Genomic DNA, 27,329 nt, shown 5'->3' on the forward strand with positions numbered 1-27,329 from the left:
CCAGGGACGTGTAGGGAAGATGCCGGCCCTGTGTTTTCACAGTGGGTTCTTGTTAAGAAGGCTTTTCTTTCCCTCCTCAATCTCCAAGTCCCCTGCTTCCTGTTGTGTTTTGCCCTGAGCTGTGAGAGTGACAACCCTGGGTCTGGAGTTCACACCCTGTACTCAAGTCTCTTCCCTGTGCCTCACTCACTGGGGGCTGAGCTCTGTTCCTTAGTCCCTCCAGGGTCAGTTTCCTTTGCTAGAAAGTGGGGAAGGAATCCCTGCTTCACAAGCTTGTCGGGATTAAATGAAGCGAACTCTGGGAAAAGTGCTTTGTACATTACAAACTCTCACACTAATACCAGGTGCTGTTTTTACTGCCTTTTTAAAGGCTTCATTTCGCTTTCCTTACACAAAGCTATATTTTACCAACTTTTTCTTCTGTAAGAAGATGAATACTAAGTAAGCCTGGTTCCCTGAGAAAAGGGAAATGAGCAGCCAGCTCTTCCCATTCCAGCAGTAACAGTCTCACCAGCATTCTATAGTTCCCAGTGGACTCTTTTTGCACATGGTAATAACATGGAAAGTTATTTTCAGGCAGAAATATTTTGTAAGAGACTATTTAATCATTCAACAAGAAATTATTATTAATTTATTATACTTTGCATCAAACGCAGTATTGGGGTGTTTTAAGAGTACCTAGGATCTGTTTTAATCAGATATGATAAGACACACAGACATGAAAATAACTGTCATGAAGGGAGAAGTTTATTACAATGACAAATCCCCAGAAACAGGTGGCAACGCATGCCACACAGGGCCCTGCAGGGGAGCACTGGGTGGGTCAGGGCCCAGAGGGAGTGGGGACTGTGGGCAGGGGCTTTTACTGTAACAGGTGAGGTGCAGTGAGTAGATTTAGGATTGATTGGTTTCAAGAATTTCAGGGCTCTTGAGATGCAGGGCTGTCCTTAATCGTCAGTGCCTGGCCCTGCGGTGATTAGGACAGGGGGCCAGTGGGCCGGAAGGGGAGAGTCTGATAAAGGCAGTTGAAGTCCCACCCATGATAGGGTGGGACTGTCTTTCCAGGATCAGCAAGGCTGAGATGTTAAAGCATCAAAATACAGAAAATTTAAAAACATAGTTAATACATAGATAAACAAAACTGAAATATGTTAAAGTCTGCAAAGCAGGGCTCTTTAAAAAAAAAAACAAAAACACCAAGAGAGCAGCCGGGCATAGCAGTGTGCACCTGTAGTCCCAGCTACTTGGGAGGTTGAGGCAGGGGATTGCTTGAGCCCAGGAGATTGGATCTACCCTGGGCAACATAACAAAAGCTTGTCTCTAAAATAAATATGTAAATACATAAACAAAACCAGGAAAGAAAGAATTCTCATTGCAGATGCAGAACAACTGCTCAACAGACTCTGCTTCCATGATGATAAAGGAAACATACTGCATCAGCCACAGCTAGAGTAATGGAATTGAGTTTCTTTGGTAAGTGGCCATTATGGAAACATTGCCTACAATTCATTTCAACAGACATTTATCAGAAACTCACCTTCTGCCAGGCCTGTGCCAAGAACCCCGGGGACTGCATGGGTGAATAAAGTATGATCCTTGCTCTGCATGGATACATACACGCTGCATTCCCTCCCCAAGTGCACGCAGACATCATCGTTCACTCAGGACTCTTTTGTGCCCCATCCAGCCACACTCACCTTAGAAGCTACTGCAGCACAGTGCAGCAGACAGCCTCTGCCAGCAACCAGAGCAGTGTGGCATCCCTGCTCTCAGGACCCTCCATCTGTGGGGCAGGGGTTGGTGCCGGAGGAGAAAACATGGGAGGACTGTAATCAACTCACATGTGATGGGGCAAGAAGTGCTTCAGGGCTATGGAAGGGGAAAAGTGCACCTGCCTTGAGGAAATTACAGCAGATGCCATGGATGATGGGATTTAATGGCCCTTACAGACCTGGAGCAGGGTGAGGACATCAAGGAGAAGCTGCCTGGTCAGAGGCACAGGGCAGGAATGTGTGGGTGTGCTTCAGGAACTATGGGCAGGAGGTATGCATGTGGCTCAGAATGTGGCAGAGGAACCAGTAGGAGCCTTCCTAGAAGGCTGGGAATACTGAACTGGGATGTGTGGGCTACATTCTCCAACAGTGGCAGCCGTTGAACCAAGACACCATCAGAGCAGCTTCCAGAAGAGGGAGTAGGTCATGGAGAGCTTGAAGTGGACAGGGAGATTGGAGAAGAAGCTACTGCAAGTTCAAATGCAGCAAGGATCTCCACCCCTACTAGGCTATAATGTGCACAGAAGGAGACTGGATGTAGAAATCTAGAAGGACCAATTGGATGTGGAAATAGAATTAAAGTCAAGGATGACAGCCCTGTTTTGAGCCTGCATAATTTGGAAGGCTCACGGGGCGTTAACCACAATGTGAAGCTCAGAAAGAGAGCCAATTATTTGCAAGCAGTCTGAGCAGCTGTGGAACAGCCAGGAGAGTCTGAACATGGGTTTGTGGTATGGATCTGCAGCTCTGGAAAGAAGCCAGAGTCAGAAACAATTTATCCAGGAGATGTCTACATTGCCACCAGAGTCAAAGCATGGGAGTGATGCGCTTGGACCAGGGAGAGCTCACAGAGTGACCTGGGGCCTCCTGCACGTGATGTGTGTCAAGGGCAAGCTCCTGTAATATCTCAATAATATGGGGCTGGCTCATGAATAAGCAAACCAGTGGAGCTAAGCAGATATCCAGAAATAGACTGGGCTTGAGTGAAAAGGGAACTTTAACACATGATAAGGATGACATTGCAATTCAGTGAAGCAACAAAGGATTTGTTCTTACATTCTGCTGAAACGATTAAGAACCATCTGCATTTTGGAACTTGTTTTAGATGGTGATAGAACAACAGCAATGTGGACATAATAAATGCCACTAAATCAGTGTCCTTTAAAATGGTTAATTTCATGTGATGTGAATTTCACTGAATTGAAAAAAAAAAGCCTGGAAAAAGATGGTTGTCTTCTACCCTACAGCAAGACAAAATCCAAATGAATCAAAGACTAAAATGTAAAAAGGTGAAGCTCTATCTAGAGATGGATGGTGGTAATGCTTGCCCAACAGTGTGAATGTACTTAATACCACTGAACTGTTCCTTAAAAGTGATTAATGTTTTTAGGGTATGGATATTTTACTGCAAAAAAAGATAAGTCACAGAAAATCGGGCTGAATTCTTTTATAACCCTGGGGTGGGGAAGGCCTTTATAACCAAGAATCAAAATTCAGAAGCCGTAAAGTAAAAAGATTGATAATTTGACTATTCAAAATTAAGAATATCAAAAGAAATCAAAAATAAGAATCTTCTGTTTGGCTAAATACAATGCAAACAAAGTCAAAAGACAAATGACCAACTGATATACAAAGAGCTCCTAAATGTCAAGAAGAGATGCAAAACCCCCACAGAAAAAAATGAGCAAAGACATGAATACTCAGTTCACCAAAAAAGAAGTCATGGCTCTTAAAATCTGAGATGTTCAACCCACACTTACTTTCTCTCCTGTCATATGGGCAAAAACCTAAATGTCAAACCACACAGTTAGCTGGTCATGCCAAGAGAAAGAGGCCCTCTCCCACATCTCACTCACAGAGTGAAAGGTGACACTCCCACATGGAAGGGAATTTGGTAATATCTATAAAAATTACATCCACATTTACATTTCAGCCAGGCAATCCTGCATCTAGGCCCATGCCCTGAAGATAACCGTCATGCAGATGACATAAAATAGTCCAAGTTTATCTACTGAAGCCAAGTGTTTAATAAATAAGAGCTTGGATACAATCTAAGTGTTTTCTAATGAGAGAGTCCTTGAACAAACTATGGTTCACCCCCACAAAGGAGTACTACACAGCAGTAAGGCAGAGGCAAGGTCTGGAGTCTGTGACTTGGAGAGATCTCAGAATATTAAATGTGGGGGAAAAAAACCTGGTAGAAATCCAGAGATAGACAAGACTGTTTCTAGAGTAGGATATGTGGTATACTATCTTTTAAGTAAGAAAGGAGGAAAAATAATAATAGTTGGGTAGATGGATAAATAGATTAGATAGAGAATAGGTAGGTGATAGATTAGATGGATGGATGGATGGATGGATACATAAGCAGGTAGTTTTCTTATTTTTGTGAAAAGAAATGCTTAGAGAAAAGAAACAGAAAATAATTAAAATGATTAACTCTAGGGAACGATGGAGGAGATGGGGCAGAAGTGAGACTTCACTGGGTGAATTTTTTAATATATTTCTGACTGTTGTACCAGATAGATGTTTTCATATTTGGAAAAGAAAATTAAATCGAAAAGCAAAAAGGCAAAACCTACAGTTGAAAAGAAATTTAATTTGAAATTAACGAATCTAATTATCTATTAAATTAGTGACATAAGCACACAGAGAAAATAATTATAACCTATTTGTAAGAATTTGAACTTCAAACACAATACTCTGGTTATATTATTATTGACCTATATTCTAGCATTTCTAGCTTCTTGTGATAGGCTTATTGTTGGTGGCAATATTGGTATTATAATTTCGAAGCTATGCTATAAGTAAATATGCTAATGCTGTTAGGAACCAAGATTTTCAGTGTCAAAGAAAAGAGATAAAATACAAAATCACAGAAGGTAAAAGAAAACTGTCGAACATTGATTTCTTGCTTTTTTTTTTTTTTTTTGAGACATCCTTGGTCTGTTGTCCAGGCTGGAATGGAGTGCAGTGGCACGATCATAGCTCACTGCAACGCTAACCTCCCAGGATCAAGTGATTGTCCCACCTCAACCTCCTGAGTAGCTGGGATACAGGTGTGCACCACCATGCTAGGCTAATTTTTGTATTTTTTTTATAGATGGGGTTTTGCCAAGTTGTCCAGGCTGGTCTTGAACTCCTGGGCCCAAGAGATCTGCCTATCTTGGTCTCCCAAAGTGCTGGGATTACAGGCATGAGCCACTGTGCCTAGCCAGAACATTGATTTATAGTTGAAAATATCTATATCTAAAAAAACTCATGTTTTTTAAGAATTAAGTTTTCTTAAGACTCATTAAAAAAAAAAAGAATTAAGTTTTCCCACTCTGCCTCATGAAAAGCATGAAAATAAAGGCACCTTGATGGCATTGGACACTCCCAACTTTAAATCTTGATTTTTAAACACTGAAAGGAACTGGGGCTCCCTGGAGAAATAGTTAATTCCAAGTCTGGGACAAGGAAAGTATAAGGTGAGCCTGGTACATTTGTGTAGAGGAAGAGAGGAAGTTCTTGATAATGAATGGAAACACAGGAACAAGCCAAATGACACCATGAGGGAAGACAGACACAAGATGTGGAACATTTACAAGTCTGGCCTCTCTAAGACTAAAGGAACATAGCAAACAAATACAGCATATGAACTTCGCATCCTGCTTCTAAAACTCCAGCTATAAAATACTTGGAGACATCTGGAAAATTGGAGTTTGGATTGTGTATTAGATGATATTAGGGAGCTACTGCTAACTTACTGCAGGAAAATAGTGTTGTAGTTATGAGGAGAATGTCATTAAGCATGCTGAATGCTTAGGGTGAAGTATCATAATAGTTACGAATTGTTTTTATAACACTTTTTATTTGGAAGTACCTTCAACTTTACAGAAAGTTTGCAAGAATAGTATAAAAAACCCCTGTAGATCCTTTACTCAGATTTGCCTGTTGTTATAATCTGCAATTTACTCCCTTTCCTTCCTTCCTTCCTTCCCTCCCTCCCTCCCTCCTTCCCTCCTTCCTTCCTTCCCTCCCTCCTTCCCTCCTTCCCTCCTTCCTTCCTTCCCTCCCTCCTTCCCTCCCTCTCTCCTTCCCTTCTTCCTTCCTTCCTTCCTTCCTTCCTTCCTTCCTTCCTTCCTTCCTTCCTTCCTTCCTTCCTTCCTCCCTCCCTCCCTCCCTCCCTCCCTTTCTTCCCTTTCTTCTCTTTCTTTCACTTTCTTTCTTTCTTTTTATTTTTTTTTGAGACAGGGTCTTACTTGTCCAGACTGGCATGCAGCTCACTGCAGCCCCAACCTCATGGGCTCAAGTGATTCCAAGTAGCTAGGATTACAGGTGTGTGCCACCACACCACTGATACCCAGTTAATGTTTTAAATACTTTTGTAGCAACAGGGTCTCTCTCTCTCATTATATTGCCCAGGCCAGTCTCAAACTCTTGGGCTCAAGTGATCTTTCCACCCTGGCCTCCCAAAGCACTGGGATTACAGACTTGAGCCACCTTGTCCAGCTGCAACTTACTTGTAAAATATTCAGCCATTTTTATATTCATAAATGTGTATATATACAGCAAATAAAATGATAACAACTGTTGAATAAAGATAGTAGGCATATGGGTATTTATTGAAATATCTTTTCAGTGTTTTTGTGCATTTGAAAATTTCGTAGTAAGAAGTTGGAGAGGAGTCCTATTTCAAACATTGGAAGATCTGCAGGATATAGTGTCGAGTGAACAAAGCCCCACGCAGAGCAGGATCTGTTATGTGTTTCTTTATTTAGGACTGGGGTAAAAATCAGGATTTATATTTGTATTTGCTTGTACAGAGGCTGAGACACTAAGAGAAGAGTTTAAGGGAAGATGGGGAATCAGGTGGATGGGAACAGGTGGGAAAGGAACCGTCAGTGTACACCTTTCATACCAGTTTGATTTTGAACCATGTGAATCGAGTATCTTTTAAAATGCAATTTTTAAACTAAAAATGAATGAATGAATAAGTACAGAAATCATCCAGGGAAGAAAACAAAGAAAACACAGTCGGATGAGAAGTCATTTCCAGGAGTGGAAGTTCATTTCCAAGCATGCACCATGACAAGGTCAGCAGGAGCATGTGGTGCTGAGTGAGCCAAGAGCTCAGAAGAGGATGGGTGGAGAAAAGCCCACTGGGGTTGACTCAGCTGAGGGTTGTGCAGAGCCTCCAGGGCTAGAGAGAGAATGTAGGTGGGGAAAGGGCCACGTGGATCAACCCTTAAGGAGGAAAGGGAAGAAGAAGGGAAGAGGGCAGCTGGGGGGGCTGTGGATGAAGGAAGAGGACAGGGATGCAGCTGGCACAGGAGCTGGCTGGGCTGGGAGTGGTCGGAATCAGGAAGGGGGATGCTTCTGATGTAGAGCACCATTTCAGACTGTCCCCATGTTTTCAAAATAGATGAGTGACACTGGGTCCTCAGGGTCATGAGGTAGGATTGTAAGCTTTGGGAAAATAGAGATATCAGGAAGAGATGCCCAGATGAATGTGGCTGGGGACCAAGCTTGTGGGAAGAGGCAGCAGGTCACTGGGAAGCCCTGGTGTTGCCTTGGCTCAGTGTTCGTGTGCAGCCAGCCCTCAGGCTTCAGAGTGGAGAGTGGCAGTTTCTGCGGAGGAGCAGGGGCTGCATCCAGAGAGATGTTCCACATGGAAATGGGGGGACATGCCTCAAAAATTCAACACAGAATCACCATCTGACCCAGCAGTCCCACTTCTGAGTGTATACCCCAAAGAATTGAAAGCTGGGATGTGACGAAATATTTGCACACCCATGTTCACCGCAGCATCATTAGCAACAGCCAAAAGGTGGGAACGGCCCAAATAGTCCATCAACAAACAAATGGATAAACAGAACATGGTCCATCCACAGAATGGAAGGTGATGCAGCCTTAAAAAGGAAGGAAATTCTGACACACACAACTACATGGATGCGCCTTGAAGATACTGTGCTACATGAAATAAGCCAGACGCAAAAGGACAAATATGGCCTGATTCCACTCATAGGAAGTCCCTAGAGAAGTCAAATGTATAGAAGCAGAAAGTGGAATAGAGGGTGCCAGGGTGTGGGGAAAGAGAGAGTGGGGAGGAAATAGGAGTTGGGGTTTAATAGGTGTCTGAGTTTGCCAGGGCTTCCATAACAAAGGACCACAACTGGGGCTTCAACAATAGACATTTATTGTCTCACAGTTCCAGAGGCTGGAAGTCCATGATCAGGGCATCAGCAGAGTCGGTTTCTCCCGCAGGCTCTCCTTGCCTTGTGGATGGCCGCTGCCTCTCTGCATCCTCACATCACCTTCCCTCTATGTCTAGGTCCTAATCCCCTCTCCTTACAGGACACCAGTCATTTGGATTAGAGCCCACCCTAAGGACCTCATTTAACTTAATCATGTTTTTTAAGACCCTGTCTTCAAGTAAGGTTCCATTCCGAGATCCCGGGGGTTAGAGCTTTGACATATGGATCTGGGCAACACAAGTCAACCCATATCAATTGGTGTGGAGTCTCAGCATGGGAAGATGAAAAAGTACCGAGATGCACAATAATGTCCTTGATGCCTCTGAACTGTACATTTAAAAGTAAAAAGTAAAAACAAATTTTAAAAGAGAAAACACACAGAAGAGCCAGGGAACAGGGAGTGTTGCTGAGAGGGTAGGGGACCCCGGGCCCAGTGGGATGGTCAGAGAGACCATGGGGCGGTGGCCGGGAAGGTGGGCATGGGGGACAGGCCAGTGGGAAACACGGGAGCTCAGGGCCTGACAGCAGGAGGGTCTCCAAGCTGGAAGTCTGGGCGGCCTATGAGTTCCAGGTGGTGACGGTTATTAGTGCAGAAGCCTCCTCAGAGGTGGCAGAGGCTTAATGAGTGCTTCAGGCTCTCAGCAGGGAAGGTTTGGGCAGCCCCTCTGGCTGTGTGGTCCCAGTTCTCCAGAAGTGTTTTCTTTTTTGCAATTTTCAAACCATCACAGCTGCTTTCAGCCCGAATGTGAAGCCACAGCCAGTGAGTTGTTTCTATAGCGACTGATGTCCTTCAAAGAGGGAGAGAGTGGAGGGCTCTGAGGAAAGAACAAGCAGGTGAATGGCACAGATATGTGGCAGATTACACCCAAGAGGGAGAGAGTGTGACCTAGTTTCACTGCAGCTTCGTTGAGAAGCTTGCTGGCAAGCACACCCGACGACTGCACTTCGTTTTATGTTTGTCATATCATCTTCACCTAAAGCTGTAAGATGAGGGGCCAAGTGTACCACTCTACCTGGTGAAAGGCCAATATTCAGGCACAGCCGCCAGGGGCCAGGAACAGGGAAAATGTAGGAAAATTCTGAGCCTTATTCGTCTTACTCCTGGCCACTTTGCAGAAAACTGGGCATGCTGAGGCTCTCTGTGCCCCTGTCCTTTCTCCCTTCCTTGGAAACCGCCCCGAGGGAGGCTTTGTAGTATGTACACCCCGGCTCATCGCTTCCTAGTGCTGTGGTCTTGGCACGTTCCTCAACCACTGTGTGCCTCAGTTTCCTAATCCATAAAATGTGGGGAGAAGAATTCCAGTGTTCAAGAGTGGCCGGAAAGGGTTAAATGAGGTGACACATTCAGGCGCTTAGGAGAGAGAGGCTGGTGATTGCAGTGAGGAGACCTCTGGGCTTGGGCAGGAGCCGACCTGGTAACTGTAGCTCTCTCTCATCTCCTGTTCCTTTCCAGTTGGTCACGGACAGAGCGAAGGGGAAAGGATGGTAGTGTCTGACTTCCATGTTTTTGTCAGAGATGTGTTGCAGCATGTGGATTCCGTGCAGAAAGACTACCCTGGGCTTCCTGTCTTCCTTCTGGGACATTCCATGGTAAGCAGACCACAGAAGACCCAGGTCAAATCCAGCCTGGCCCCCAGCCTTGCAGAGGGAAGGGGGTGGCCCTGACTCCCTGCCCCACCTGCTCTCTGCCTGGCTGGCATGATATCTCCTTTTATGCACTGCACTTGGAGTTCCTGGGCAATTCTGTGCTTAGGAAACAAGGGAGGTCGCCAGCTCGTCCTTACCAAGCAGAGTATGGGGCCTCTTGAAAACTGATCTTTTTTTCAATGCTCCTTGGCCTATTTGGTGCCATTTAACAGTGAGGCTACTAAGAGCCACTTCTTGGAGAGGGGATTAGCTTCTCCATCAATAAGAAGCACACGAAATGTCCCCAAACCCTGTGTGCTTGTTTCAGAATTGTACAGTACAGACAACAAATGATAGCTAGAAACAAAGGATCCCCATGGAAACAATTCCTTAAAGTTTATTCCAACTTCTTCCACCTTTTAAATATTTAAAACCTTCTAAGAATCAAGTAAATGTAATATTTACATCAGGGTCCTTACACTGGCAGCCCCCAGGCCAAATCTACCTACAGAAAAAGCAGGCTGGTTGGCTGATCAAAATATACTGAACTGCTTGAATTTGAATGCCTGAGGACATTTCACCAGGGCAGGTCTTGCCTCCCACCCCTTGGTCACTGCCTGCCTCTGTCCTTACATTTCTCTTACCTGCCGGGCCCCTGTGAGCATTTGCGATTGCAACCCTTGCTTTCAAGCCCCTTTGTGCTTCAGCAAACAGGTGAGGCCTCCTTCAGTACCATCCACGTTCACTCCCATTTTTCTTGGAATTTAAATTTCTAGGACCTTTAACTAAACCAGGAAAAGTATAATATAGCAATCTATTATTATGATCAGATTACCCCGAACCAAAAAAAAAAAAAACCCTCCTATTAAGTTTGTCGGGATGGATGAATTGGGGTTCTGCCAGCTTTGGGCTTGAAATGAAGTGGGAATGTGTTATTGTTTAACTTGCAGCCCACAAGCAAGAACCTTATTTATATCTCTTTGCAATGTTTGCTCTTTGAAAACCCAGAAAAAAAAACATGTGTAATAAAATAATTGCAGATCTAGTTTATCCAACATTTGATGGTGCCTCTTCCAAGGTAGTCCTCCTCAGGGCTCTTGGCCAGGACTGCAGCTCAAGAAGACTGCATTGGTCGTGTTTATTAGAAATATGTGCACTGGTGCAAGCCCAACACAGCAGCTCTGCCCGTTCTGCATTACAGGGAGGTGCCATCGTCATCCTCACGGCCGCAGAGAGACCGGGCTTCTTCGCCGGCATGGTACTCATTTCGCCTCTGGTTCTTGCCAATCCTGAATCTGCAACAACTTTTAAGGTAAAAGGAACTTCCAGTCTGTACAACTCCTGCAGGTTCCCTGGGACATGGGGCTTTCAATTGTAGCCTGAGTCTGTGTAAAAGGGCCAAAGGCCATCCTTGGACCTCAGACCATTGTGTAAGGGTTTGGACAAATATCCAACACTGTTGCCACCAGGGTTCTGTAATTTCTGAAGGCAGGTGCATGTTCCCCCCAAGACAAAAGGACTATGCCTTCCTGTTTGCGCATGTCTTACTGATGAATTTTAAAAGGAGAAGAGGTTAGGCCTGTTATTGGTCCAGCAAAGTCATGTTTGTTAACAAGTCACACTCAAGGCCTGGGCTGTTTTTCATTGACTCTTTGCCAACCTCGGCAGAAAGTGAGCAGTGAGTGCAACTGCAGGGACTCCTAACTGCAGGATGCGGTTGCATTCACTGCAGCTGTCCCCCGTCCTGGGCACTTTCGACCTCTGACTGGTAGGGATCCGTCATTTTGTTTTTCTGGTTGAAATAACTCACAGGAACAATATATCCTGTAGGTGCCGGGGCTCTGAGCTGCTTTTGCCGAGGCAAATGAACCAGCAAATAATATCTAGAGTTGGAGCAGGCACCTTCTCTCCCCCAAGAAAGGAGATGAAACCAGTGACCTTGGAAGGTTGCTTGCTTATGACACTGGCTTGTTGACAGGGTATCAGTTTAGACCCAGTCTTGAAGGCATCAAGTTTAAGGTAGATACATAGCCCCAGTGAAGGTGGAAAATCCTGACCCCATGTAGCACCAAGGAATCCTCAGTCTCACTTCAGCACCAGGCAGGGGCTGCTGCCTCCTGAGCCAGTTCTGGAGACTCTCAAAGGAGAAATAGATGAGGTGGTAAGTCATGGTGCCAGGTGCGCTGGGCAGCCATCACCCACAGGCCTACCCTATGGACTATGGGATCATTTAAATAATGACATTAGCTCTTAATCCCATACCCTTCTTTCCTCAACACAGCACAGGGAATGAAACCTTATAAAAACATCCACAAAGGGTTTCCTTCAGCCCATGACCACAGACTTGCTCCTGGCTCTAGAGACAGGCTTTCAATTAAATACAGAAAATCTCAGCCATCTGAAATGGGGCTGGGATGCGCAAACAAGAAACTGGGGACTCTCTGATAGTTTAGCCAGAGAACAGTGATTTACTTAGTTTGTGAGAGAGATGGATGATATCTCCTTTGATTTTACTCCAGTTGAAGGAAATCACGGACTTACTGAAATCGACTGTCATTAATGAATTTCAGTGCTGTGTGGGACAGCACCAGAGGTCTGTCATGGAATGATCAAGGTCCCTTAGCATCACAATGCCTGGATGTGCACTACCTCTTCATCATTGAAATGTGCAGGGGGGAGAGGAGGAGGCATGACCTACTCAGCATCTCCCGTGACTGTGATTCTAATTATCTAAGTAGAATAAGCAGCCCAGGCTCACAGCGGCAGGGGTGTTCCCACTGCGTTCCATGGGATTTGCTGTATGCAGGTCTTTGAAGTTCAGCCAATGCCAGGCATGCGCTGTGCTTTCCCAGGCATTGTCTCACTTAACTCCCCTCCAGTCCAGGAGCAGGTCGCAGCAGCGCTTTCCAGAGGGGAAAACCTGGGTTTAGGAAGGATGAATGGCTGGCCAGGACTGTATGGCCCTTGTGATGGGTTTGCATCCAGGGCTGCTCACTCCGAATCTAGGATATTTCCCCAGGGGAGAAAATGGATGTTTCTGCAATGGATGTTTTCTCTTAGAGAAAAGCCAGGGACCGTAGGTCTTCAGATAAAGTGCACCAGGGGGACCCTGGCAGCTGGGCCTGGAGGTGGGACCAACAAGGTTTCCTCCCAGAGTCCTCTGGGTTCCACGCTGACCAGGGGAGGGGGCATGTCTGGGCAAGGCCACCATTGTGACCTTTCAAAGTCTTGTGCTAATAGATCACCTTGTGACATCAGGAGCCAGCTGCCCCTGGGGGAACACAGGTCTCCTCTTATTAACCAAGACAAATGAGGTTTCCCTTTGGCCCAGACCTGAGGGCCCAGCCTCCCCTCCCTGAAATCTGTTGCTGCTCCTGCATCTCTGGCAATTTTGGCTGACAGAGTCCATGATGCATTTGGCCACCCTGCCCCTGGAAGACTTCATCACTCTTGGCACATTTTCTAGTCTTGTCTGACAACCTTCCTGAAAGTCTCACAGGATCTATTTTTTAATGTAATTTAAAAGTTTTAAGAATAAGACATTTCTATGGTTCAAAATTCCAAAGATTGAAAGAGGATGCAGGGAGTCTCTCGCCTAGTCGGTGTGGGCAGCAACCCATGGTACCAGTGAGAGTCTCTGCATCTCCTGTCAATGCTCACTTCATTTGTTCTTTTTCACACAAATGGGAGCTTGCTCTGTATGTCAGGGGTACTCTGTGTTTGCTTCTGTTCTTTTGGTTGGTGTGTTTGTTTTTGTGGGTTTTATTTTGTGGTTTTGCTTAGCAGCCTTTTGGTGCTCCTTCCCCATCAGGACCTACCAAGGGTCCCACTGCAGAGATAGGTCCTGGTTTAGGGAGGGTGCACTGGGGTCATTTGCAGTTGTTTGCTCTTATGAGCCTCAAGGATGGAACAATTCCTAGAGCCCACCTCCCCACTCTGGTGCTCTGGGTGGGAAATCTGTTTGGTGGTGGGGGTGAGGGACTTCCCTGAGTGCATCTGTGAGTGGCAGCAGAGCAAAGTCAAGTCTCAGCCTCCTGACTCCTCAGACAGTGCTCAATCCATCAAGCCATTCACCACTTTTCATGGCACCAGGCACCTTCCAGAGCAACTCCCCAGTTCGTAAGGGGCAGTGTGAGACGCGAAGTCTATGAGTACAGCCTGGCCTGTGGAAGACGGCCAGCCCCTAACCCCTGCAATGTGAGAATGCCAGATCGCCCCCACCCTCCTAAATCTCGCCACCATCTGGTTCTTATGTGGATGCTGGTTTCAACAAGCTGAGATATATTTAGCCTAGAGATGAGACAATGAGGACGGATGGGGGGGCCCCAAACATTGTCTCTGCTGAGAAAGTGATTTCACAAAGAAAGTAGCAGCAGCAAAAATTCAGAATTAAAAATTCCATGCATCAGAACAAGTCTGGCTATTCCTGAGGTCGCTCCGTGGGTTTTTTCACCACAGCTTGTAGCTCTTGCCAGGGTACTGTGAAACTGTGGCCCCCCAGCTGGAAAAACGTCAAACTCCAGGCCCCCCTCAGGATTTCCCACCCTTACTTGTCTGGGACAGCAATCAAGAGCAACTGCAGGTTGAGGGCCCCTTCTTTCTCTGGGAGCCTCTTGGGAGAGAAAAATCCCCCTGGGCTAAGCTTGCGGAATGGGGGTCTCAGCCTACCAGGAGAGTAATCATTCTAAATGACCTCTTCCTGTTGCCAAGGTTGTCCCTTGGGCTCCTGGGGCAGGGATGCAGAAGCCCACCAGTGCTTCAAGATAGTCCCACTCCCCTCCAAGTGGGACACCTCACCCAGTAGGGAGAAGAGGCTTGCCACTGGGAGCCCAGTACTGGGTGCCTGACATGCATTGTCTCTGTTCCTGTCCAGCACTGCCCTGGAAGGAGGGGAAATTATTCCAAATTTACAGACAAGGAAATGAGGCCAAATGTCTTGCTCGAGGTCAGCTTGAGCGCCAGCTCAGGCCAGTGAGCATGCAGGGTACTCCCTTTCACCTCAAAACATGCCAGAAATCAGCTTCCCTTGATGGAGCGCACTCCCATCTTAATGCCACTCGTGTGTTTTTAGCCATAGAATCCAGAAGGCCCTCGGGGCAATGGGAGCTTGCAGGGAGGGAGGGGAAACAAGTGGAACATAGGGACTGGCCACAGTTTCAAGCTTCAGTGAATTTGAACCCAGGAGCCAGCAGCTTAGTCATGCACTGGCCTTTTGGGCAGCAGCGATGAGCCGCTGTGGGGGTTAGTTCACCTCTGTCCTGCAGGCAATTGCTCTCTAAGAGCTGGGCGTTGTGTTTTCTAGACACATAAGATTCTGGGAACCAGCCATCTTCCTAGCAAGCCTCCTGCCACACATCTTCATGAGCCCCTGATCTGTCAGGAAACAAGCGTCCTGGCCTTCCCAGCGAGGGTCCCTGGGAAAGGGGCACAACACTTTCTATTTTATGGCTGCCTTAAGGTGTCCTCTCACTCTCAAGGAAATCTGGTGCGACCCCAAAAGTCCCTGCTGTGTCTTGCACATGGCCATCCCGTGACCCTTGTCACAGTACTGCCCCATGGAAGGCGGGGAGTCCTAGCCTCCTACACACAGGTCAGCCTGCAGGAGCCACTTAGGAAACAGCATCTGTAATTGCCTTCCTCATGGCAAGGTTTTCACTGGCAGAAGTGAAATTCACTTAGAAATGATCACAGGGAGCCATTAAAATCTTCTGGATCAATAAAGGCATTTATGCCTGTCTCTAGTATTTAAAGTGATGGTTGCGATGGTGCATTGGGAACGCCCCTCAAGCCTCTTGCTCATCAAGATGTTGACTTCAGCCATGGGAGAGTTGCCCTGTTTGTGGGTGGCTGTGTCATTTGTTGCAAAGCTGCATGTCATGTGCTTTTCCTGAAGTCTCTGCTTTGAATGACATTCACTCACTCGTTTAGTCAACCAACACCTATTTATTGGAACTCTCCTTAAGGCCAGAAGCCAAGAAGAGAGTTAAGGACCTGCTCCAGAGTGGTTGGGTCTCACGTGGCTCTCCCAGGATCCCTTTGGAGTTGGTTTAATTATCCCTGTCTTATAGGTGAAGCAACTGAGATCACAGACTTTTTCGAGGATTTGGAATTAAAGTTCGAATCCAAATGTGCCTACTTCACGTCTCCGAGTCTAGTTTCTCCATTCCATTGCCTGTCCTTTCCGGGGTTGGAGTCCAGTGATTGTGCAGCCATTTTTCATGGGTTTTGGCCCCAATTTTTTCTCAGGTGATGACCCCTGGGGTCTAGGTTGAGCCGGCATAATTAGAGGCTCTGTGGTTGCACAAACCTGGCTTTGCCAGGGTCATGGGGCAAATAGAGGAGTCTCACCTCCGTGGGGAAGCCATGCAGGGGCTCCTCTTCCTGAGCTGGATCTAAGGCCTTTTCAATGCTCCTGCAGGATTATCCGAGGATTTTGACAGACTTAATGGAAAAGGTGTCGAGAACGTTAAGGTTTTGGATTCCAATTCCTTTTTGGGTGAGCAACTCCCTTCGAGGCTTCCCTGGTGTGCTCACAGCTCAGGGTGGAGGCTGTAAGAGAGCGGGAGCAGCAACCATCTGGTCGACCTCAACAATGTGATCTATCTGGGTGTGGGACCTGCCACGACTCCTTCCTTCCTTCCCCGCTGCTTCCTTGTCATGCGGCCTCAATGCCCCCTGCTCAACCATTCTGCCTTCCCTCATGCACAATCAAACCACTTCCTCTGCTTAGCTCTTTCTCCTCCCATCCTACCCTTTCCTCCTTCAGGAAAGATTAGGCTCATGAAATCAACAAATCTTAAAAGAGCAGCAGAGAAAAGGAATATCTCTTTTGCAGTTGTTCAAAGCATCCTGCCCCTGCATGGCAGCTCTTCTCTTTGTGGGGAAGAGGCTAAACACTTAATTTTTTTTAAGCCATGAAGTTATTATCATTAAAATTTTGCCTCTACACAATTGAGTCTTGTTAGAAATGTGACTTGGAACTTCTATGCAGGTTTAGAAAAAGAAAGAGCTGAGGGTCAGGGCTGTGCAAACATCTCTTATGGTGGCTCCTTTAAAAGGGCAGCTTTGCACCCCCATCCTAGCCAGTGCCTGTCAGAGCACTTCTGCTCTGACTGCACACAGGATCACTAGGGAGCCTTAAAATGACACTGATGCCAGGGTCCTACTTCAGCCACTGCTATCAAGATCTCTCAGGGCAGCACTGGGAGGAGGTGTTTGTGGTGTTTCATGGGCACACACATTGCCGGCCCCTGAGACTTCACCATGCATGCAAATGCCCAGCAGGCTTGCAGAGCTATAGATCCTGACCCAGAAGCCAGTACTACTGGCCCTGGAGCCACCGGTGCTGCTGGTGTGAAGACCACACTGAACAGGGAGGCACTGGGATGTCAGGATTGGGTATGCCATGCCCGCTACCATACGCCAACTGGATTGAAGAAACAGAACAGTACACATGGTTCCATCTTCCTGGGAAGACAGGGAGTTGCAGATTGTTTTAAGGGAATCCCAGGACTCCAGAAGTCTCCTTCATGGGTTTCTGCTTCTGCACCTGTCCTGTGAATGGTGTATCCATGCAGGTCCCCTTCTGCCCCTTTGTATACTCTCTCTGGTGTAACTTGCACCCAGGGCTTCAGCAGCCATCTATGCACTGAGAACTTTCTGTTCTTGGGGTGCCATTCCTTGGGCTTTAGCACCAGGACATGGCCTTGTGTGCATTGGCTGGGAAAAAAACTGCAGAATCCACACCAGGCGTTCCTGGAGGGCTTGGTCCTCCACCTACATTCATGATAGAATGACCAATTATTGTCGCTAGGACACCGGTGCCTCATCTACACCAATAGCCATGGGTATTTTACTGTTACAAGCTTGTCCTTCTAGGCACATTCCCTCATCCTGAACCAGTTAGCAGCAGCTCCTTTAGGGGAGCGAGGGTGGCTACTCGCCCCATCAGTCCTGGGTGGCCAGCACTCAGCTGGATGCATGCAATGGAAGTCACCTTCTGCCTCCACTCCTGAGCAGGATATGTTCTCGCCACATCTGTTTGCACTTTCCGCAATAGATCATTCACAGCCGTAGACTGGGGAGGCCTCCCAGGCCTTGGCTTTTTGTACCTTGAAAGGGATGGTGAGGCAGTCAGCTGTCAGGAATCACTTCCTTCCCTCCAGGGACCAGCCCTTGCATTGTTCATTTTCTAAAGCTAATACTTCTCAGGAAGTGACTCTCCTCTTTCTTTTTCCTACGAAGCTCTTTTTTAAAAAGCATCCTTTAGCTGCAAAACGTTCCCCTATTCATGGAGAAAGAAAATTGGGCTTGCTGGGTGAGAGGAGAGAATAGGGCTTGCTGTGATTCTCTCCTGGAGGCGGGCTCTCTCTGGCTGTCTGTTCCCTGTTCCCCATCCCCTGTGAAACCACAGCAAGGATGGCTCAAGCTGCGCTGATCCTTGTGGCACCGACAACCTAAGCTGTCAGCATCTTCTCCAGAGCCTGGAAGTAGAGGCCCTGGCACTTTTTGGTATAAAAGTTTTGGTTTAAGAGGTGCCAGCAGCAGAAACAGATGTTCTAGGATGAAGGTAAGTCTGTCTTTACAAATGACTGATCCTGAAGATGGACTGGCACCTCGGGGCCCAGGACCCCGCAGAATCAGGTGATGGGTCCCCAAAACACAAATGGTGGTGGCACAATGAGAAATCTGGTGGTGCGCTTGGACAAAATGGAGTGGATGCTGTGTGGTCTCTTGCTTTCACCTCTGTGGCAGGCACTGCTAAGCTGTGGGTCCCCGGGCCTTTTCTTGGCTCTGAGCCATCTGGTCAGGGAATGAGTAGGAAACTGGCTTGCAAAGGACAGTCACGTCTCTGAGAAGGCTGTGTGGGCCCCAGCAAGCAGGTGGGCCAACCTGGGAGTAGGCTGGCATTTCCATACCATCCTGTCACACAGAACCTTGCATAGTTCCTGAGTGTGGCTGGGATCCCCCCCCCACAGCTGGCAGCCCATGTTGCATCAGGGAGCAGTGACAGGGGTACTGAGAACAGCAGAATATCTAGAAGTGAGTTCTTCATAACTGTGGAACACAAGAGTCTTCCCTCATAGTGTGGCCCTTGACCACTATTGCTGCAGGTGAGAGCTAAGTCCCTGGAATATCCTCCTTACACAGCTGGGGTCTAGTGAAGGCCACAGAGCCACTGCCTGCTGCCTTTATGCACTGATGCACTCCATTTCTCATTTTTAGATGGTTTTAAGCTTTGAAAGCACAGATCCCAATGAAGAGGAGCTCCCAATTCTTGGAGTTCACAGACATTTGATCTGTGTTTGAAAATACCCTATTCCTTGTGCAGAATTCCCAGAATGCCAAGATTTCCTTTCCCATGCTCATTTGTGGAGCTGGCCCATGATACCAGCTGGACTCTTGAACGTTCCCGACATATCACGGCCATCTTTCGAAGGTTCTGATTAGGCGGACACACCATGCCCCATCACAGTGCTCCAAGTCAGGCAGCCGCATGCTTCTACATAGAGGGTCAGAGTCAGAGCCCAGGACTCAGCAAAGCACCAGGCACAGTGGCGGCCACAGAATGAGATCTGCTTGCCTGGATGCCAAGGCTGGGGGCAGCGCACATGGAGGTGCATGCACATGGGGCAAAGCCCTTTAAGAGAAAAGCCCGTTTTTTGCTGTCTGCCTGATCCTGGATGGTTGAGAAACAATTGTGATGGGCAGTCACATTGCACTTGTACAGGCCTAGGACACAGGAGGGTTTAGCCCTGGGCCTACAGGGAGGGTATGCAAGTACAGCAATTATGTTTCCCAAAAGGACATCAGCAGCCGCTGGTGCCAAGACCCATGGGAAGGTTAGAGCTCTGGGGGTCACATTCATGGAGAGAGACACAGACAACAGCAGAGACAGAGTAATCCAGGCCATGTGGCATGAGGAGATAAAGTGGCCCCCCAGCCCAGGGAACCTCCCATGGACCTCATGGTACTGAGCCTCCATTTTCTCACCTATTCAGTGAAAATGAAGCCTTGCCTCCCAGGGATTTTGTAAAGATTGGGAGACTAGCTGGGCACGTGGCTCACACCTGTAATCACAGCACTTTGGGAGGCTGAGGTGGGTGGATCACAAGATCAACATGGTGAAACCCCATCTCTACTAAAAATACAAAAATTACCCAGGTGTTGTGATGTGCACCTGTTATCTCAGCTACTCAGGAGGCTGAGGCAGGAGAATGGCTTGAACCCGGGAGGCAGAGGTTGCAGTGAGTTAAGAATGTGCCACTGCACTCCAGCTTGGGTGGCAGAGTGAGACCCTGACTCAAAAATAAAAAGACTGGGAAGCTATGCCCAACACACCAGAAGGTGGTTCCTTGGTGCCCGTGAGTGCCCTTACCCTCCACCAAGGGTACTGAGCTACATGCCCTGTGCCCTTGATGTGCACTGAGAATTCACTGCTTGCCACCTTCCATCTGATTTTAATTTCAGCATTTCACAGCTCACTTTTGAAATAGCATCTTGCATCCCCAAATGTCTGCGCACATTGCAGAAATAAAAACAGCCCCTCTCTGAAGGCAAAAGTGTGAGATCCGGGTTCTCTGTTTTCCTGGAAGAACAAGAGATCCAGAAGGAGAGATGGGGGAGGGGGTGGGAAAGTTTGAGTCCAAATCAGGCTCAATTCAGTGAGCATGTATTAAGCTCCTGCTGTGTTCCCCGGGCTTTTGCACACAGGGTGTCATTCACCTTCCCCGTGGTCCTCTGCGGGAGAATCAAGCTTCCACTGGCAGCTGAGGAAATGGAGGCTTAGCGATGTGTAGATCCCATGTTCACAAGGCAGCAGAGCCAGGAATCAAACCCAGCTCTCCTTCCCTCTGCCACACAGCCTCCTCATCGGGCTGGTGCTATTTCTACCCCCGCCCCCCGCCAAGAGAAATAGATGCACAGATCCTCTATATGATCCTGCAGGCCCTTCTGCCCTGTCCTGCTTCACGCTCAGCCGATCTGGGTGATTCTGCGCCTATTGTGTGTTTTCAATACCTCATAGAAATGACCTGGGTACCAGAGCTCAGCCTGGGCAGCTCTTGTCCGTGATGCAAAATTACAACTCATGAGTGATCACCGGGAGGGTGCAGAGCAGGCAAAATCCAGACTTGACTTCCTGCCTTAAGCGTGGCGGCCACCTGCCCAGCTCCCCCAGGTGGAGCAGAGGCAGGCTGGCTAGAGGCTGGGTCAGAAGGAAGAGTCCTTGGACATGCAGGCTTGAGGACACAGGCTTTTGAGACGAACCTGGCTAATATTCAGTTTGGGTGTCACTCTCCTTAATGTACTGTAAACCATCACTGCGGAAGAGCTCGGTGTGGATGCTGCTTGTACTCACAGCTCTTGTTCTCCCTCCACGCCTAGGTCCTTGCTGCAAAAGTGCTCAACCTTGTGCTGCCAAACTTGTCACTCGGGCCCATTGACTCCAGCGTGCTCTCTCGGAATAAGACAGAGGTGAGAGGCTTTCCAAAAACCCAGGGGGAGCTTGGGTGGCTGCCGTTAGGAGGAATCAGAGTTTCCGCTCCAGCCTTGGCATTCTCTGCTTCCCTTTCACCAAGGTCCCGTGCAAAGTGACAAGGACACAATGGGCATGAGATGTGGTTGGCTTCAGGTTTGGGTGGAAAGGGTGGGGTGGCTGTGATGCTACAGCTGTGTTCTAAATGTGAATGGAGCCAACAGTGGAAGTTGAGTATGTACCAGTCAAGTCTCTTGGTTTCAAGAGACAGAAACCCAAGTCAAGGTGATTTAAGCAAAAGCAGGGATTGTGTTGTGAATGGAACTGAAGGCTTCAGGGATGACTGGATCCAGGATGTCAAAAGTCTTATTCTCCACCTGTCTCTCCCCAGCTCTCATCTCCCCTGGTTTAACTTCATTCCCAGAGAGGATTTCCCCCAGTGAAGGCCAAGAAGGCCGCCAGCAGGTTTACCTAAGCAACCTCAGTGGAAAAATAGCACCTCTTTCTAGCAAAAGTCTCAGGGCTGATTCTTACTGACTGATTGTCCAGGCCTGGATTACTTGTCCAGGAAAGGTGGGTAGTATCAGCCCCACCCACTGAGAGTAGAGGAGGGGGATTCCTGGGGGTAACTCAGAATAGTGGTGTCAGAGGTAGGACAGACTCATATTGCAGATGAGCAAACTGAGCGACATAAGGTGGCAGGACTTGCCTGGGGTCAGCCAGTGGTGAGGCCAGCCTGGGAACTGGGGTAGGTGTGGTCTCCAAGTGTGCTCTGTCTAGGCATGGGAAGGGCCCTGTGGACTTGCAGCTAGTGGGTAGGAAGCATCCAGAAGACACTAGAATTATCTTCATGATTAAGCAAATAAGTTTGCCAGTCTTCTGCCTCAGTTGCCTTCTTGCCTTAGGAATTTGAAATCATTGACTCACTGGCTCCCTCAAGGGGCCCAGGAAGTGCAGTGCAGTGCTCTGGATTCTGGTGAAGCTCCCAGGCTTCCTTGGGCTGTTGAACTTTTAGCTTCATTAAAAAATGTGGCCTCCTGGCCCTCTGAGTCACTTAGAGTGAGCAACTCAAGGGAAATGTCCCGTGGTGTGTAGGAAAGAGACTTTCTAGATCGGGGTTGAAGGCCACCAGGCCTCTGAGGGCCAGCTGCTTAAGAATCAGACTGGTGAGAGATGCTATCGAGCCATGAGGCCTGTGCAGAGCCAGAGGGCATCTGATCTGTTCAAGCCATCCACATTAATTAAGAATTCTAGTATAATTTGGTTTTTAAAACCCACAGTACCTCCCTAACCCACATCTTGGGGCCAGGTTGGACCCATCAGGGGCCAGGGTGTGGCCCCCGGTCTTTCTCTGAAAGAATATTTGAGTAAAGGAAAAAACTTCAGTTCCAAAAAGCAGATTCATACAGTGAAAGAGCACAACTTTAAGACCCAGAAAGACCACAGCCAATCAAATATACATGGTTTGATTTAATCTTGACACGAATAAAATTGACATTAACCCCATTTCACAGATGAAGAAACTGAGGCTTGGAGAGGTTAAATAACGTGTTCAAGATTGCACAGCTAGTCAGGGGCAGAGATGGGATTTTTAGCTCCCCCTTTTTTTTTTTGAGACAGTCTCGCTCTGTCGCCAGGTGCCAGGCTGGAGTGCAGTGGTGCAACCTCAGCTCACTGCAACCTCTGCCTCCCGGGTTCAAGCAATTCTCCTGTCTCAGCCTCCCGATTAGCTGGTTTTAGCCCATTTTATTCAAAAGACCATGCTTTGGTGCCTCCTTCTAGCTAAGATTTATGATCATTAAGCTCTGTTTCTCGTTTTACAATTGCTGTTCACACAGCCTATGGCCATGGCCGCTGCTCTGTACGGGACCCACTTTGTCAGGAAACCTCAGTGTGGGGCAGGGGCTCCTTCACCTGCCTGCATCCTTCATCATGGCTGTAGCTTGAAGGTGTGGTCTCAGGTAAAACCGGTGATCTTTGTAGTAGTGGTGCCAGGACAACAGTGGGTTTGGGAAAGATGGGTAGGGGAGGGAGGGGCCTCCCTTTGAGACAAAGCACCCAGGTACAATTCCAGTTGTTTATCTGAACACCTGAAAGTATATTGGCAAAGAGGAAGAAAAAAGGAGACACTAAAAAGAGAGTCTAAACCCTCCTGTTTAAAAGCATCCAATTGCAGATTTTTTCTCTCCTTTTGCAATAATGAGAAATTTCTCGGCTTTACTCAAGGATGGAAGCACCTTGTGTCCTGCCCCACCCACAGCCCCCTGTCCACGCCCTCCTGTGTTGGGTTTCTAGCTGGCCGGTTGAGTTATTTAGAAACACTAATAAATGTTCCTGCTGAGAAGACATGAGGAAAGGAGGTGGCCAGTCAGCCCGAAGGCTGGACTGCAGTCGGAAAAATCAAGAGCAAGCCTTTCCCTCCCTTGCCTGCCACAGCTTTGCGTCCCCCTCTGAATGTTCTGCTGAGCTTTAAAAATAGCAACGCCGAAAGGAAAATGTGTTGGGAAAGGCATCTAACATCAGGGTGTCTTGAGGCACATCTTTAGCTAAGACATTTCCCATGGAACCCTGCAGTTATAAAACCCTCAAACAGAAAGAAATGTTTGCCTAACAAGCTGAGTGAGCAGGACTAGCAGGGATGGGTTGCTGGCCGGGAATCAAAGGTGCAGGGGCCTCAGAGTCAAGGGTGTGCAGGCCCCAGGGAAGATCTGGAATTCTGTAGGGAAGCAGGTTGGCTCTGTTGCTGGAATGTCAAAAGCAGAATGTTTGATGTTTGCTGTGACAAGTGTTCTCACAATTCACCCAGGACTGCTAACAGGCTCTCTTCACTTGCCTCGCCCCACAGCTGCCACCCCACAGAGCCACGTTCTCCCTGCATGTGTGAAGCCTTTAGGAAAAAAGGTGTAAGAAGCCTTTTATTGTCTCAATACCACCCAATGCACAATGATGGCATCTTTCTTCTGTACCAGACACTAGAGCCCTTCTGTTCTCATTGGAGCCCCAGGAAGTCAGTCTTACTACCAGTATTTGCAGTTGCAGAAGTGTGGGCCCAGAGAGGACAAGTCACTTGCCCAAGGACACAGAGCTACTCCCAGCCAAGTGCCTCAAACCCAGGGAACAAAGTAGTTGCTACACAGATATTTATTATGTTTGTCTATACATTTAGAGTCCCTGATCAGAACATCAGAATACTGACATGGTAATCATTCCACCCCAAAAAGGGTTTATCAGAATGCAATAAATCCCTTCCTAAGCTGAGAAGCCTTGAACTGATTCTAAAGAGTTCCATGGCCAAGGACACTGTAGGAGGAGGTGAGGAGGAGAGGTTGCTCGGCATCTGCCTGTGCCCTCAGCCATCCACATGTTCAGACGGAATGCACTACTTTCTCTCCGAGGTCATCGAAGGGGTGGAGTCGGGAGGCAGAGAGGCATTATTCTAAGCACATCTTGCTCTAGGAACCTCAGATGCTTATCTCTTTTTTTTTGAGACAGAGATTCACTCTGTTGCCCAGGCTGGAGTACAGCGGTATGATCTCTGTTCACTGTAACTTCTGTCTCCCAAGTTCAAGTGATTCTTCTGCCTCAGCCTCCTGAGTAGCTGAGACTATAGGCACATACCACCACGCCTGGCTAATTTTTGTATTTTTAGTACAGATGGAGTTTCACCATATTGGCCAAGCTGGTCTCAAACTCCTGATCTTGTGATCTGCCCGCTTTGTCCTCCCAAAGTGCTGGGATTACCGGAGTGAGCCACTGCACCTGGCCATCTCTTGAGGACACTTGTCTTCTAGAGCCCAGTCTCTGTTCTCCCTAAATACCTTGGGAGGCCCTCTCCGCTAGTTTATATTCCCTCGGGCAGGCCATATGCTAATTTCAGAGCACTCATGAGCCATGAAGAGTGGCCACTTGGCCTCCTTTCATATCTTCCCTGCCCAGTGTTTCGGATACGCACAGCGTTGAGGCGTCGGCCCCAGGTCACCCTTTGCCTGCCTGTGCTGCACACATGGTGCCCAGAGGCCCTTGGAAGGCTCCTGCTGGGTCTTGGAAAGCTCGGCGGTGCTGAAACCTTTGACTTAACTGTAACCACAGCTAGAGATGGGCCTCAGCCTCCCACTCTGTCTGCAGGACACAGCCTCCTATGGGAGTTCCCTCTGAGAACAAGCTAAGAACCTTTCATTAAACTTGGTTTGCATGGCTATTTTATTTTGTGGTTCTCCATCGTTCATCACATTCCCCACAGCATACTTGTCTATTTGAGGCAGCTAAAAATTCATCAATGCCCTAAAAAAACAACAGGCACTAGAAAGTCTCTTGGGCATATGGCTCCATGTGGGGTGGTGACGAGGGAGCGTGTAAATTGCTCTACATTGCTTTTGCACCCTGCACCACCCTCTGTGGATGTTCCAGCTCTGGACCTTCTCCCAGTCCTGCCAGCCACCAGGCCTGGGAGAAGTGGCTCTGAGCTCACAAGAGGCAGGTCCTGAAAGTTGGATGCTTTAATGGCAGCAGAAAACCAGGGACTGCAGAGACTGTGAGGGAAGCCCCAGCTGCCAGCAAGATACAGGACACAGTGAGGAGTTCTCTATGCCCAGCAGGCCCGGCTGAGCTTCTCTCTCAAGTGCCTTTCTGGGTACATGGGACATGCATATAGTAGGGCCTTAGCAGTGGAAGAAAGAAAGATGTGGGCTCAGTTGGGCTCCTGCAGGAACATAGCCTGGGCAAAGCTCTCCCAAAAGTGTCTCTTGGCTGTTGTGAATAATGCTGCTGTGTACATTCTTTTGGGTATGTACCCACAAGTGGGATTGCTGGGTCATATGGTGATTCTGCTGATAATTTTGAAGGAACCAACCTGCTGTTTTCCACAGTGCCTGTGCCATTCACATCCTCGCCAACAGTGCTCAAGGGTTCCGGTGTCTCTACATCCTCACCAACACTGGTTAGGTTGTGTTTTTTGACAGTAGCTGTCCTAATGGGTATGAGGTGGTGTCTTAGTGGGACTTTGATTTCCATTTCCATAATGCTTAGTGATGCTGAGTGTCTTTTCATGTGCTTTTGGCCATTTGTATGTCTTTCTTAGAGAAATCTCTGTTCAGATTCTTTGCCCATTTCTTTTCTTTTTCCTGTTTATTGTCTATTGTTTTTCTTTTTCTTTCTTATTTAAATTTTATTTTAAGTTCTGGGATACATATTCAGGATGTGCAGTTTTGTTATATAGGTGGTTTACGGCACCTATCAACCCATGACCTAGGTATTAAGCCCTCACATGCATTAGCTATTTATCCTGATGCTCTCCCTCTCCCATGCCCCTCCTTCTGACAGCCCCAATGTGTACTGTTTCCCTCCCTGTGTCCATGTGTTTTCTTTGTCCAGCTCCCCGCTGTAAGTGAGAGCATGTGGTGTTTGGTTTTCAGTTCCTGCATTAGTTTGCTGAGGATAATGGCTTCCAGTGTCACCTATGCCCCTGCAAAGGACACGATCTCTTTCCTTTTTACAGCTGCATGGTATTCCATGGTGTATATGTACCACATTTTCTTTATCCAGCCTGTCATTGATGGGCATTTGGGTTGATTCCATGTCTTTGTTATTGTGAATAGTACTGCAATAAACATACATGTGCATGTATCTTTATAATAGAATGATTTATATTCATTTGAGTATATACCCAGTAATACCCAAATGGATTGCTGGGTCAAATGATGTTTCTGGTTCTAGGTGTTTGCAGAATCACCACATTGTTTTCCAAATTGGTTTAACTAATTTACATTCCCACCAACAGTATAAAAGTGTTCCTAATTCTTCACAGCCTCACCAGCATCTGTTGTTTCTTGACTTTTTAATAATCACCATTCTGATTGGTGTGAGATGGTATCTCATTGCGGTTTTGATTTGCATTTCTCTAATGATCGGTGATGTTGAGCTTTTTTTCATATGTTTCTTGGCCACATAAATGTCTTTTTTTGAGAGGTGTCTATTCATATCCTTTGTCTGCTTTTTGATGGGGGTTTTTCTTGCAAATTTGTTTAAATTCCTTGTGGATTCTCATTTGTCAGATGGATAGAATGCAAACATTTTCTCGCATTCCGTAGGTTGTCTGTTCACTCCAATGATAGATTATTTTGCTGTGCAGAAGCTCTTTAGTTTAATTAGATACCATTTGTCAATTTTTGTTTTTGTTGCAATTGATTTTTGACATTTTCCTCATGAAATCTTTGCCCG

At 47.4% G+C, this 27,329-nt stretch overlaps 1 protein-coding gene across 8 annotated transcripts in view; it reads left to right on the forward strand.

Moving 5' to 3' along the window:
• Positions 1–27,329, forward strand: part of MGLL (monoglyceride lipase) — a 134,252-nt gene that overhangs the window by 90,880 nt on the left and 16,043 nt on the right. For 5 of the 8 annotated variants that reach the window (XM_078351812.1, XM_035274756.3, XM_035274753.3 and 2 more), the window contains 3 exons: positions 9,465–9,601; positions 10,839–10,949; positions 21,023–21,112. In XM_078351812.1, the coding sequence (XP_078207938.1) occupies positions 9,465–9,601; positions 10,839–10,949; positions 21,023–21,112 (338 nt within the window). Of the gene's footprint in view, positions 1–9,464; positions 9,602–10,838; positions 10,950–21,022; positions 21,113–22,951; positions 23,916–23,958; positions 26,740–27,329 lie in introns of those variants that run through there. The other 3 variants (XM_035274759.3, XM_078351813.1, XM_035274758.2) reach the window with 3 other exon arrangements.

Source organism: Callithrix jacchus, chromosome 15 (assembly GCF_049354715.1).
Source record: "Callithrix jacchus isolate 240 chromosome 15, calJac240_pri, whole genome shotgun sequence".
Classification (NCBI taxonomy): Eukaryota; Metazoa; Chordata; class Mammalia; order Primates; family Cebidae; genus Callithrix; species Callithrix jacchus.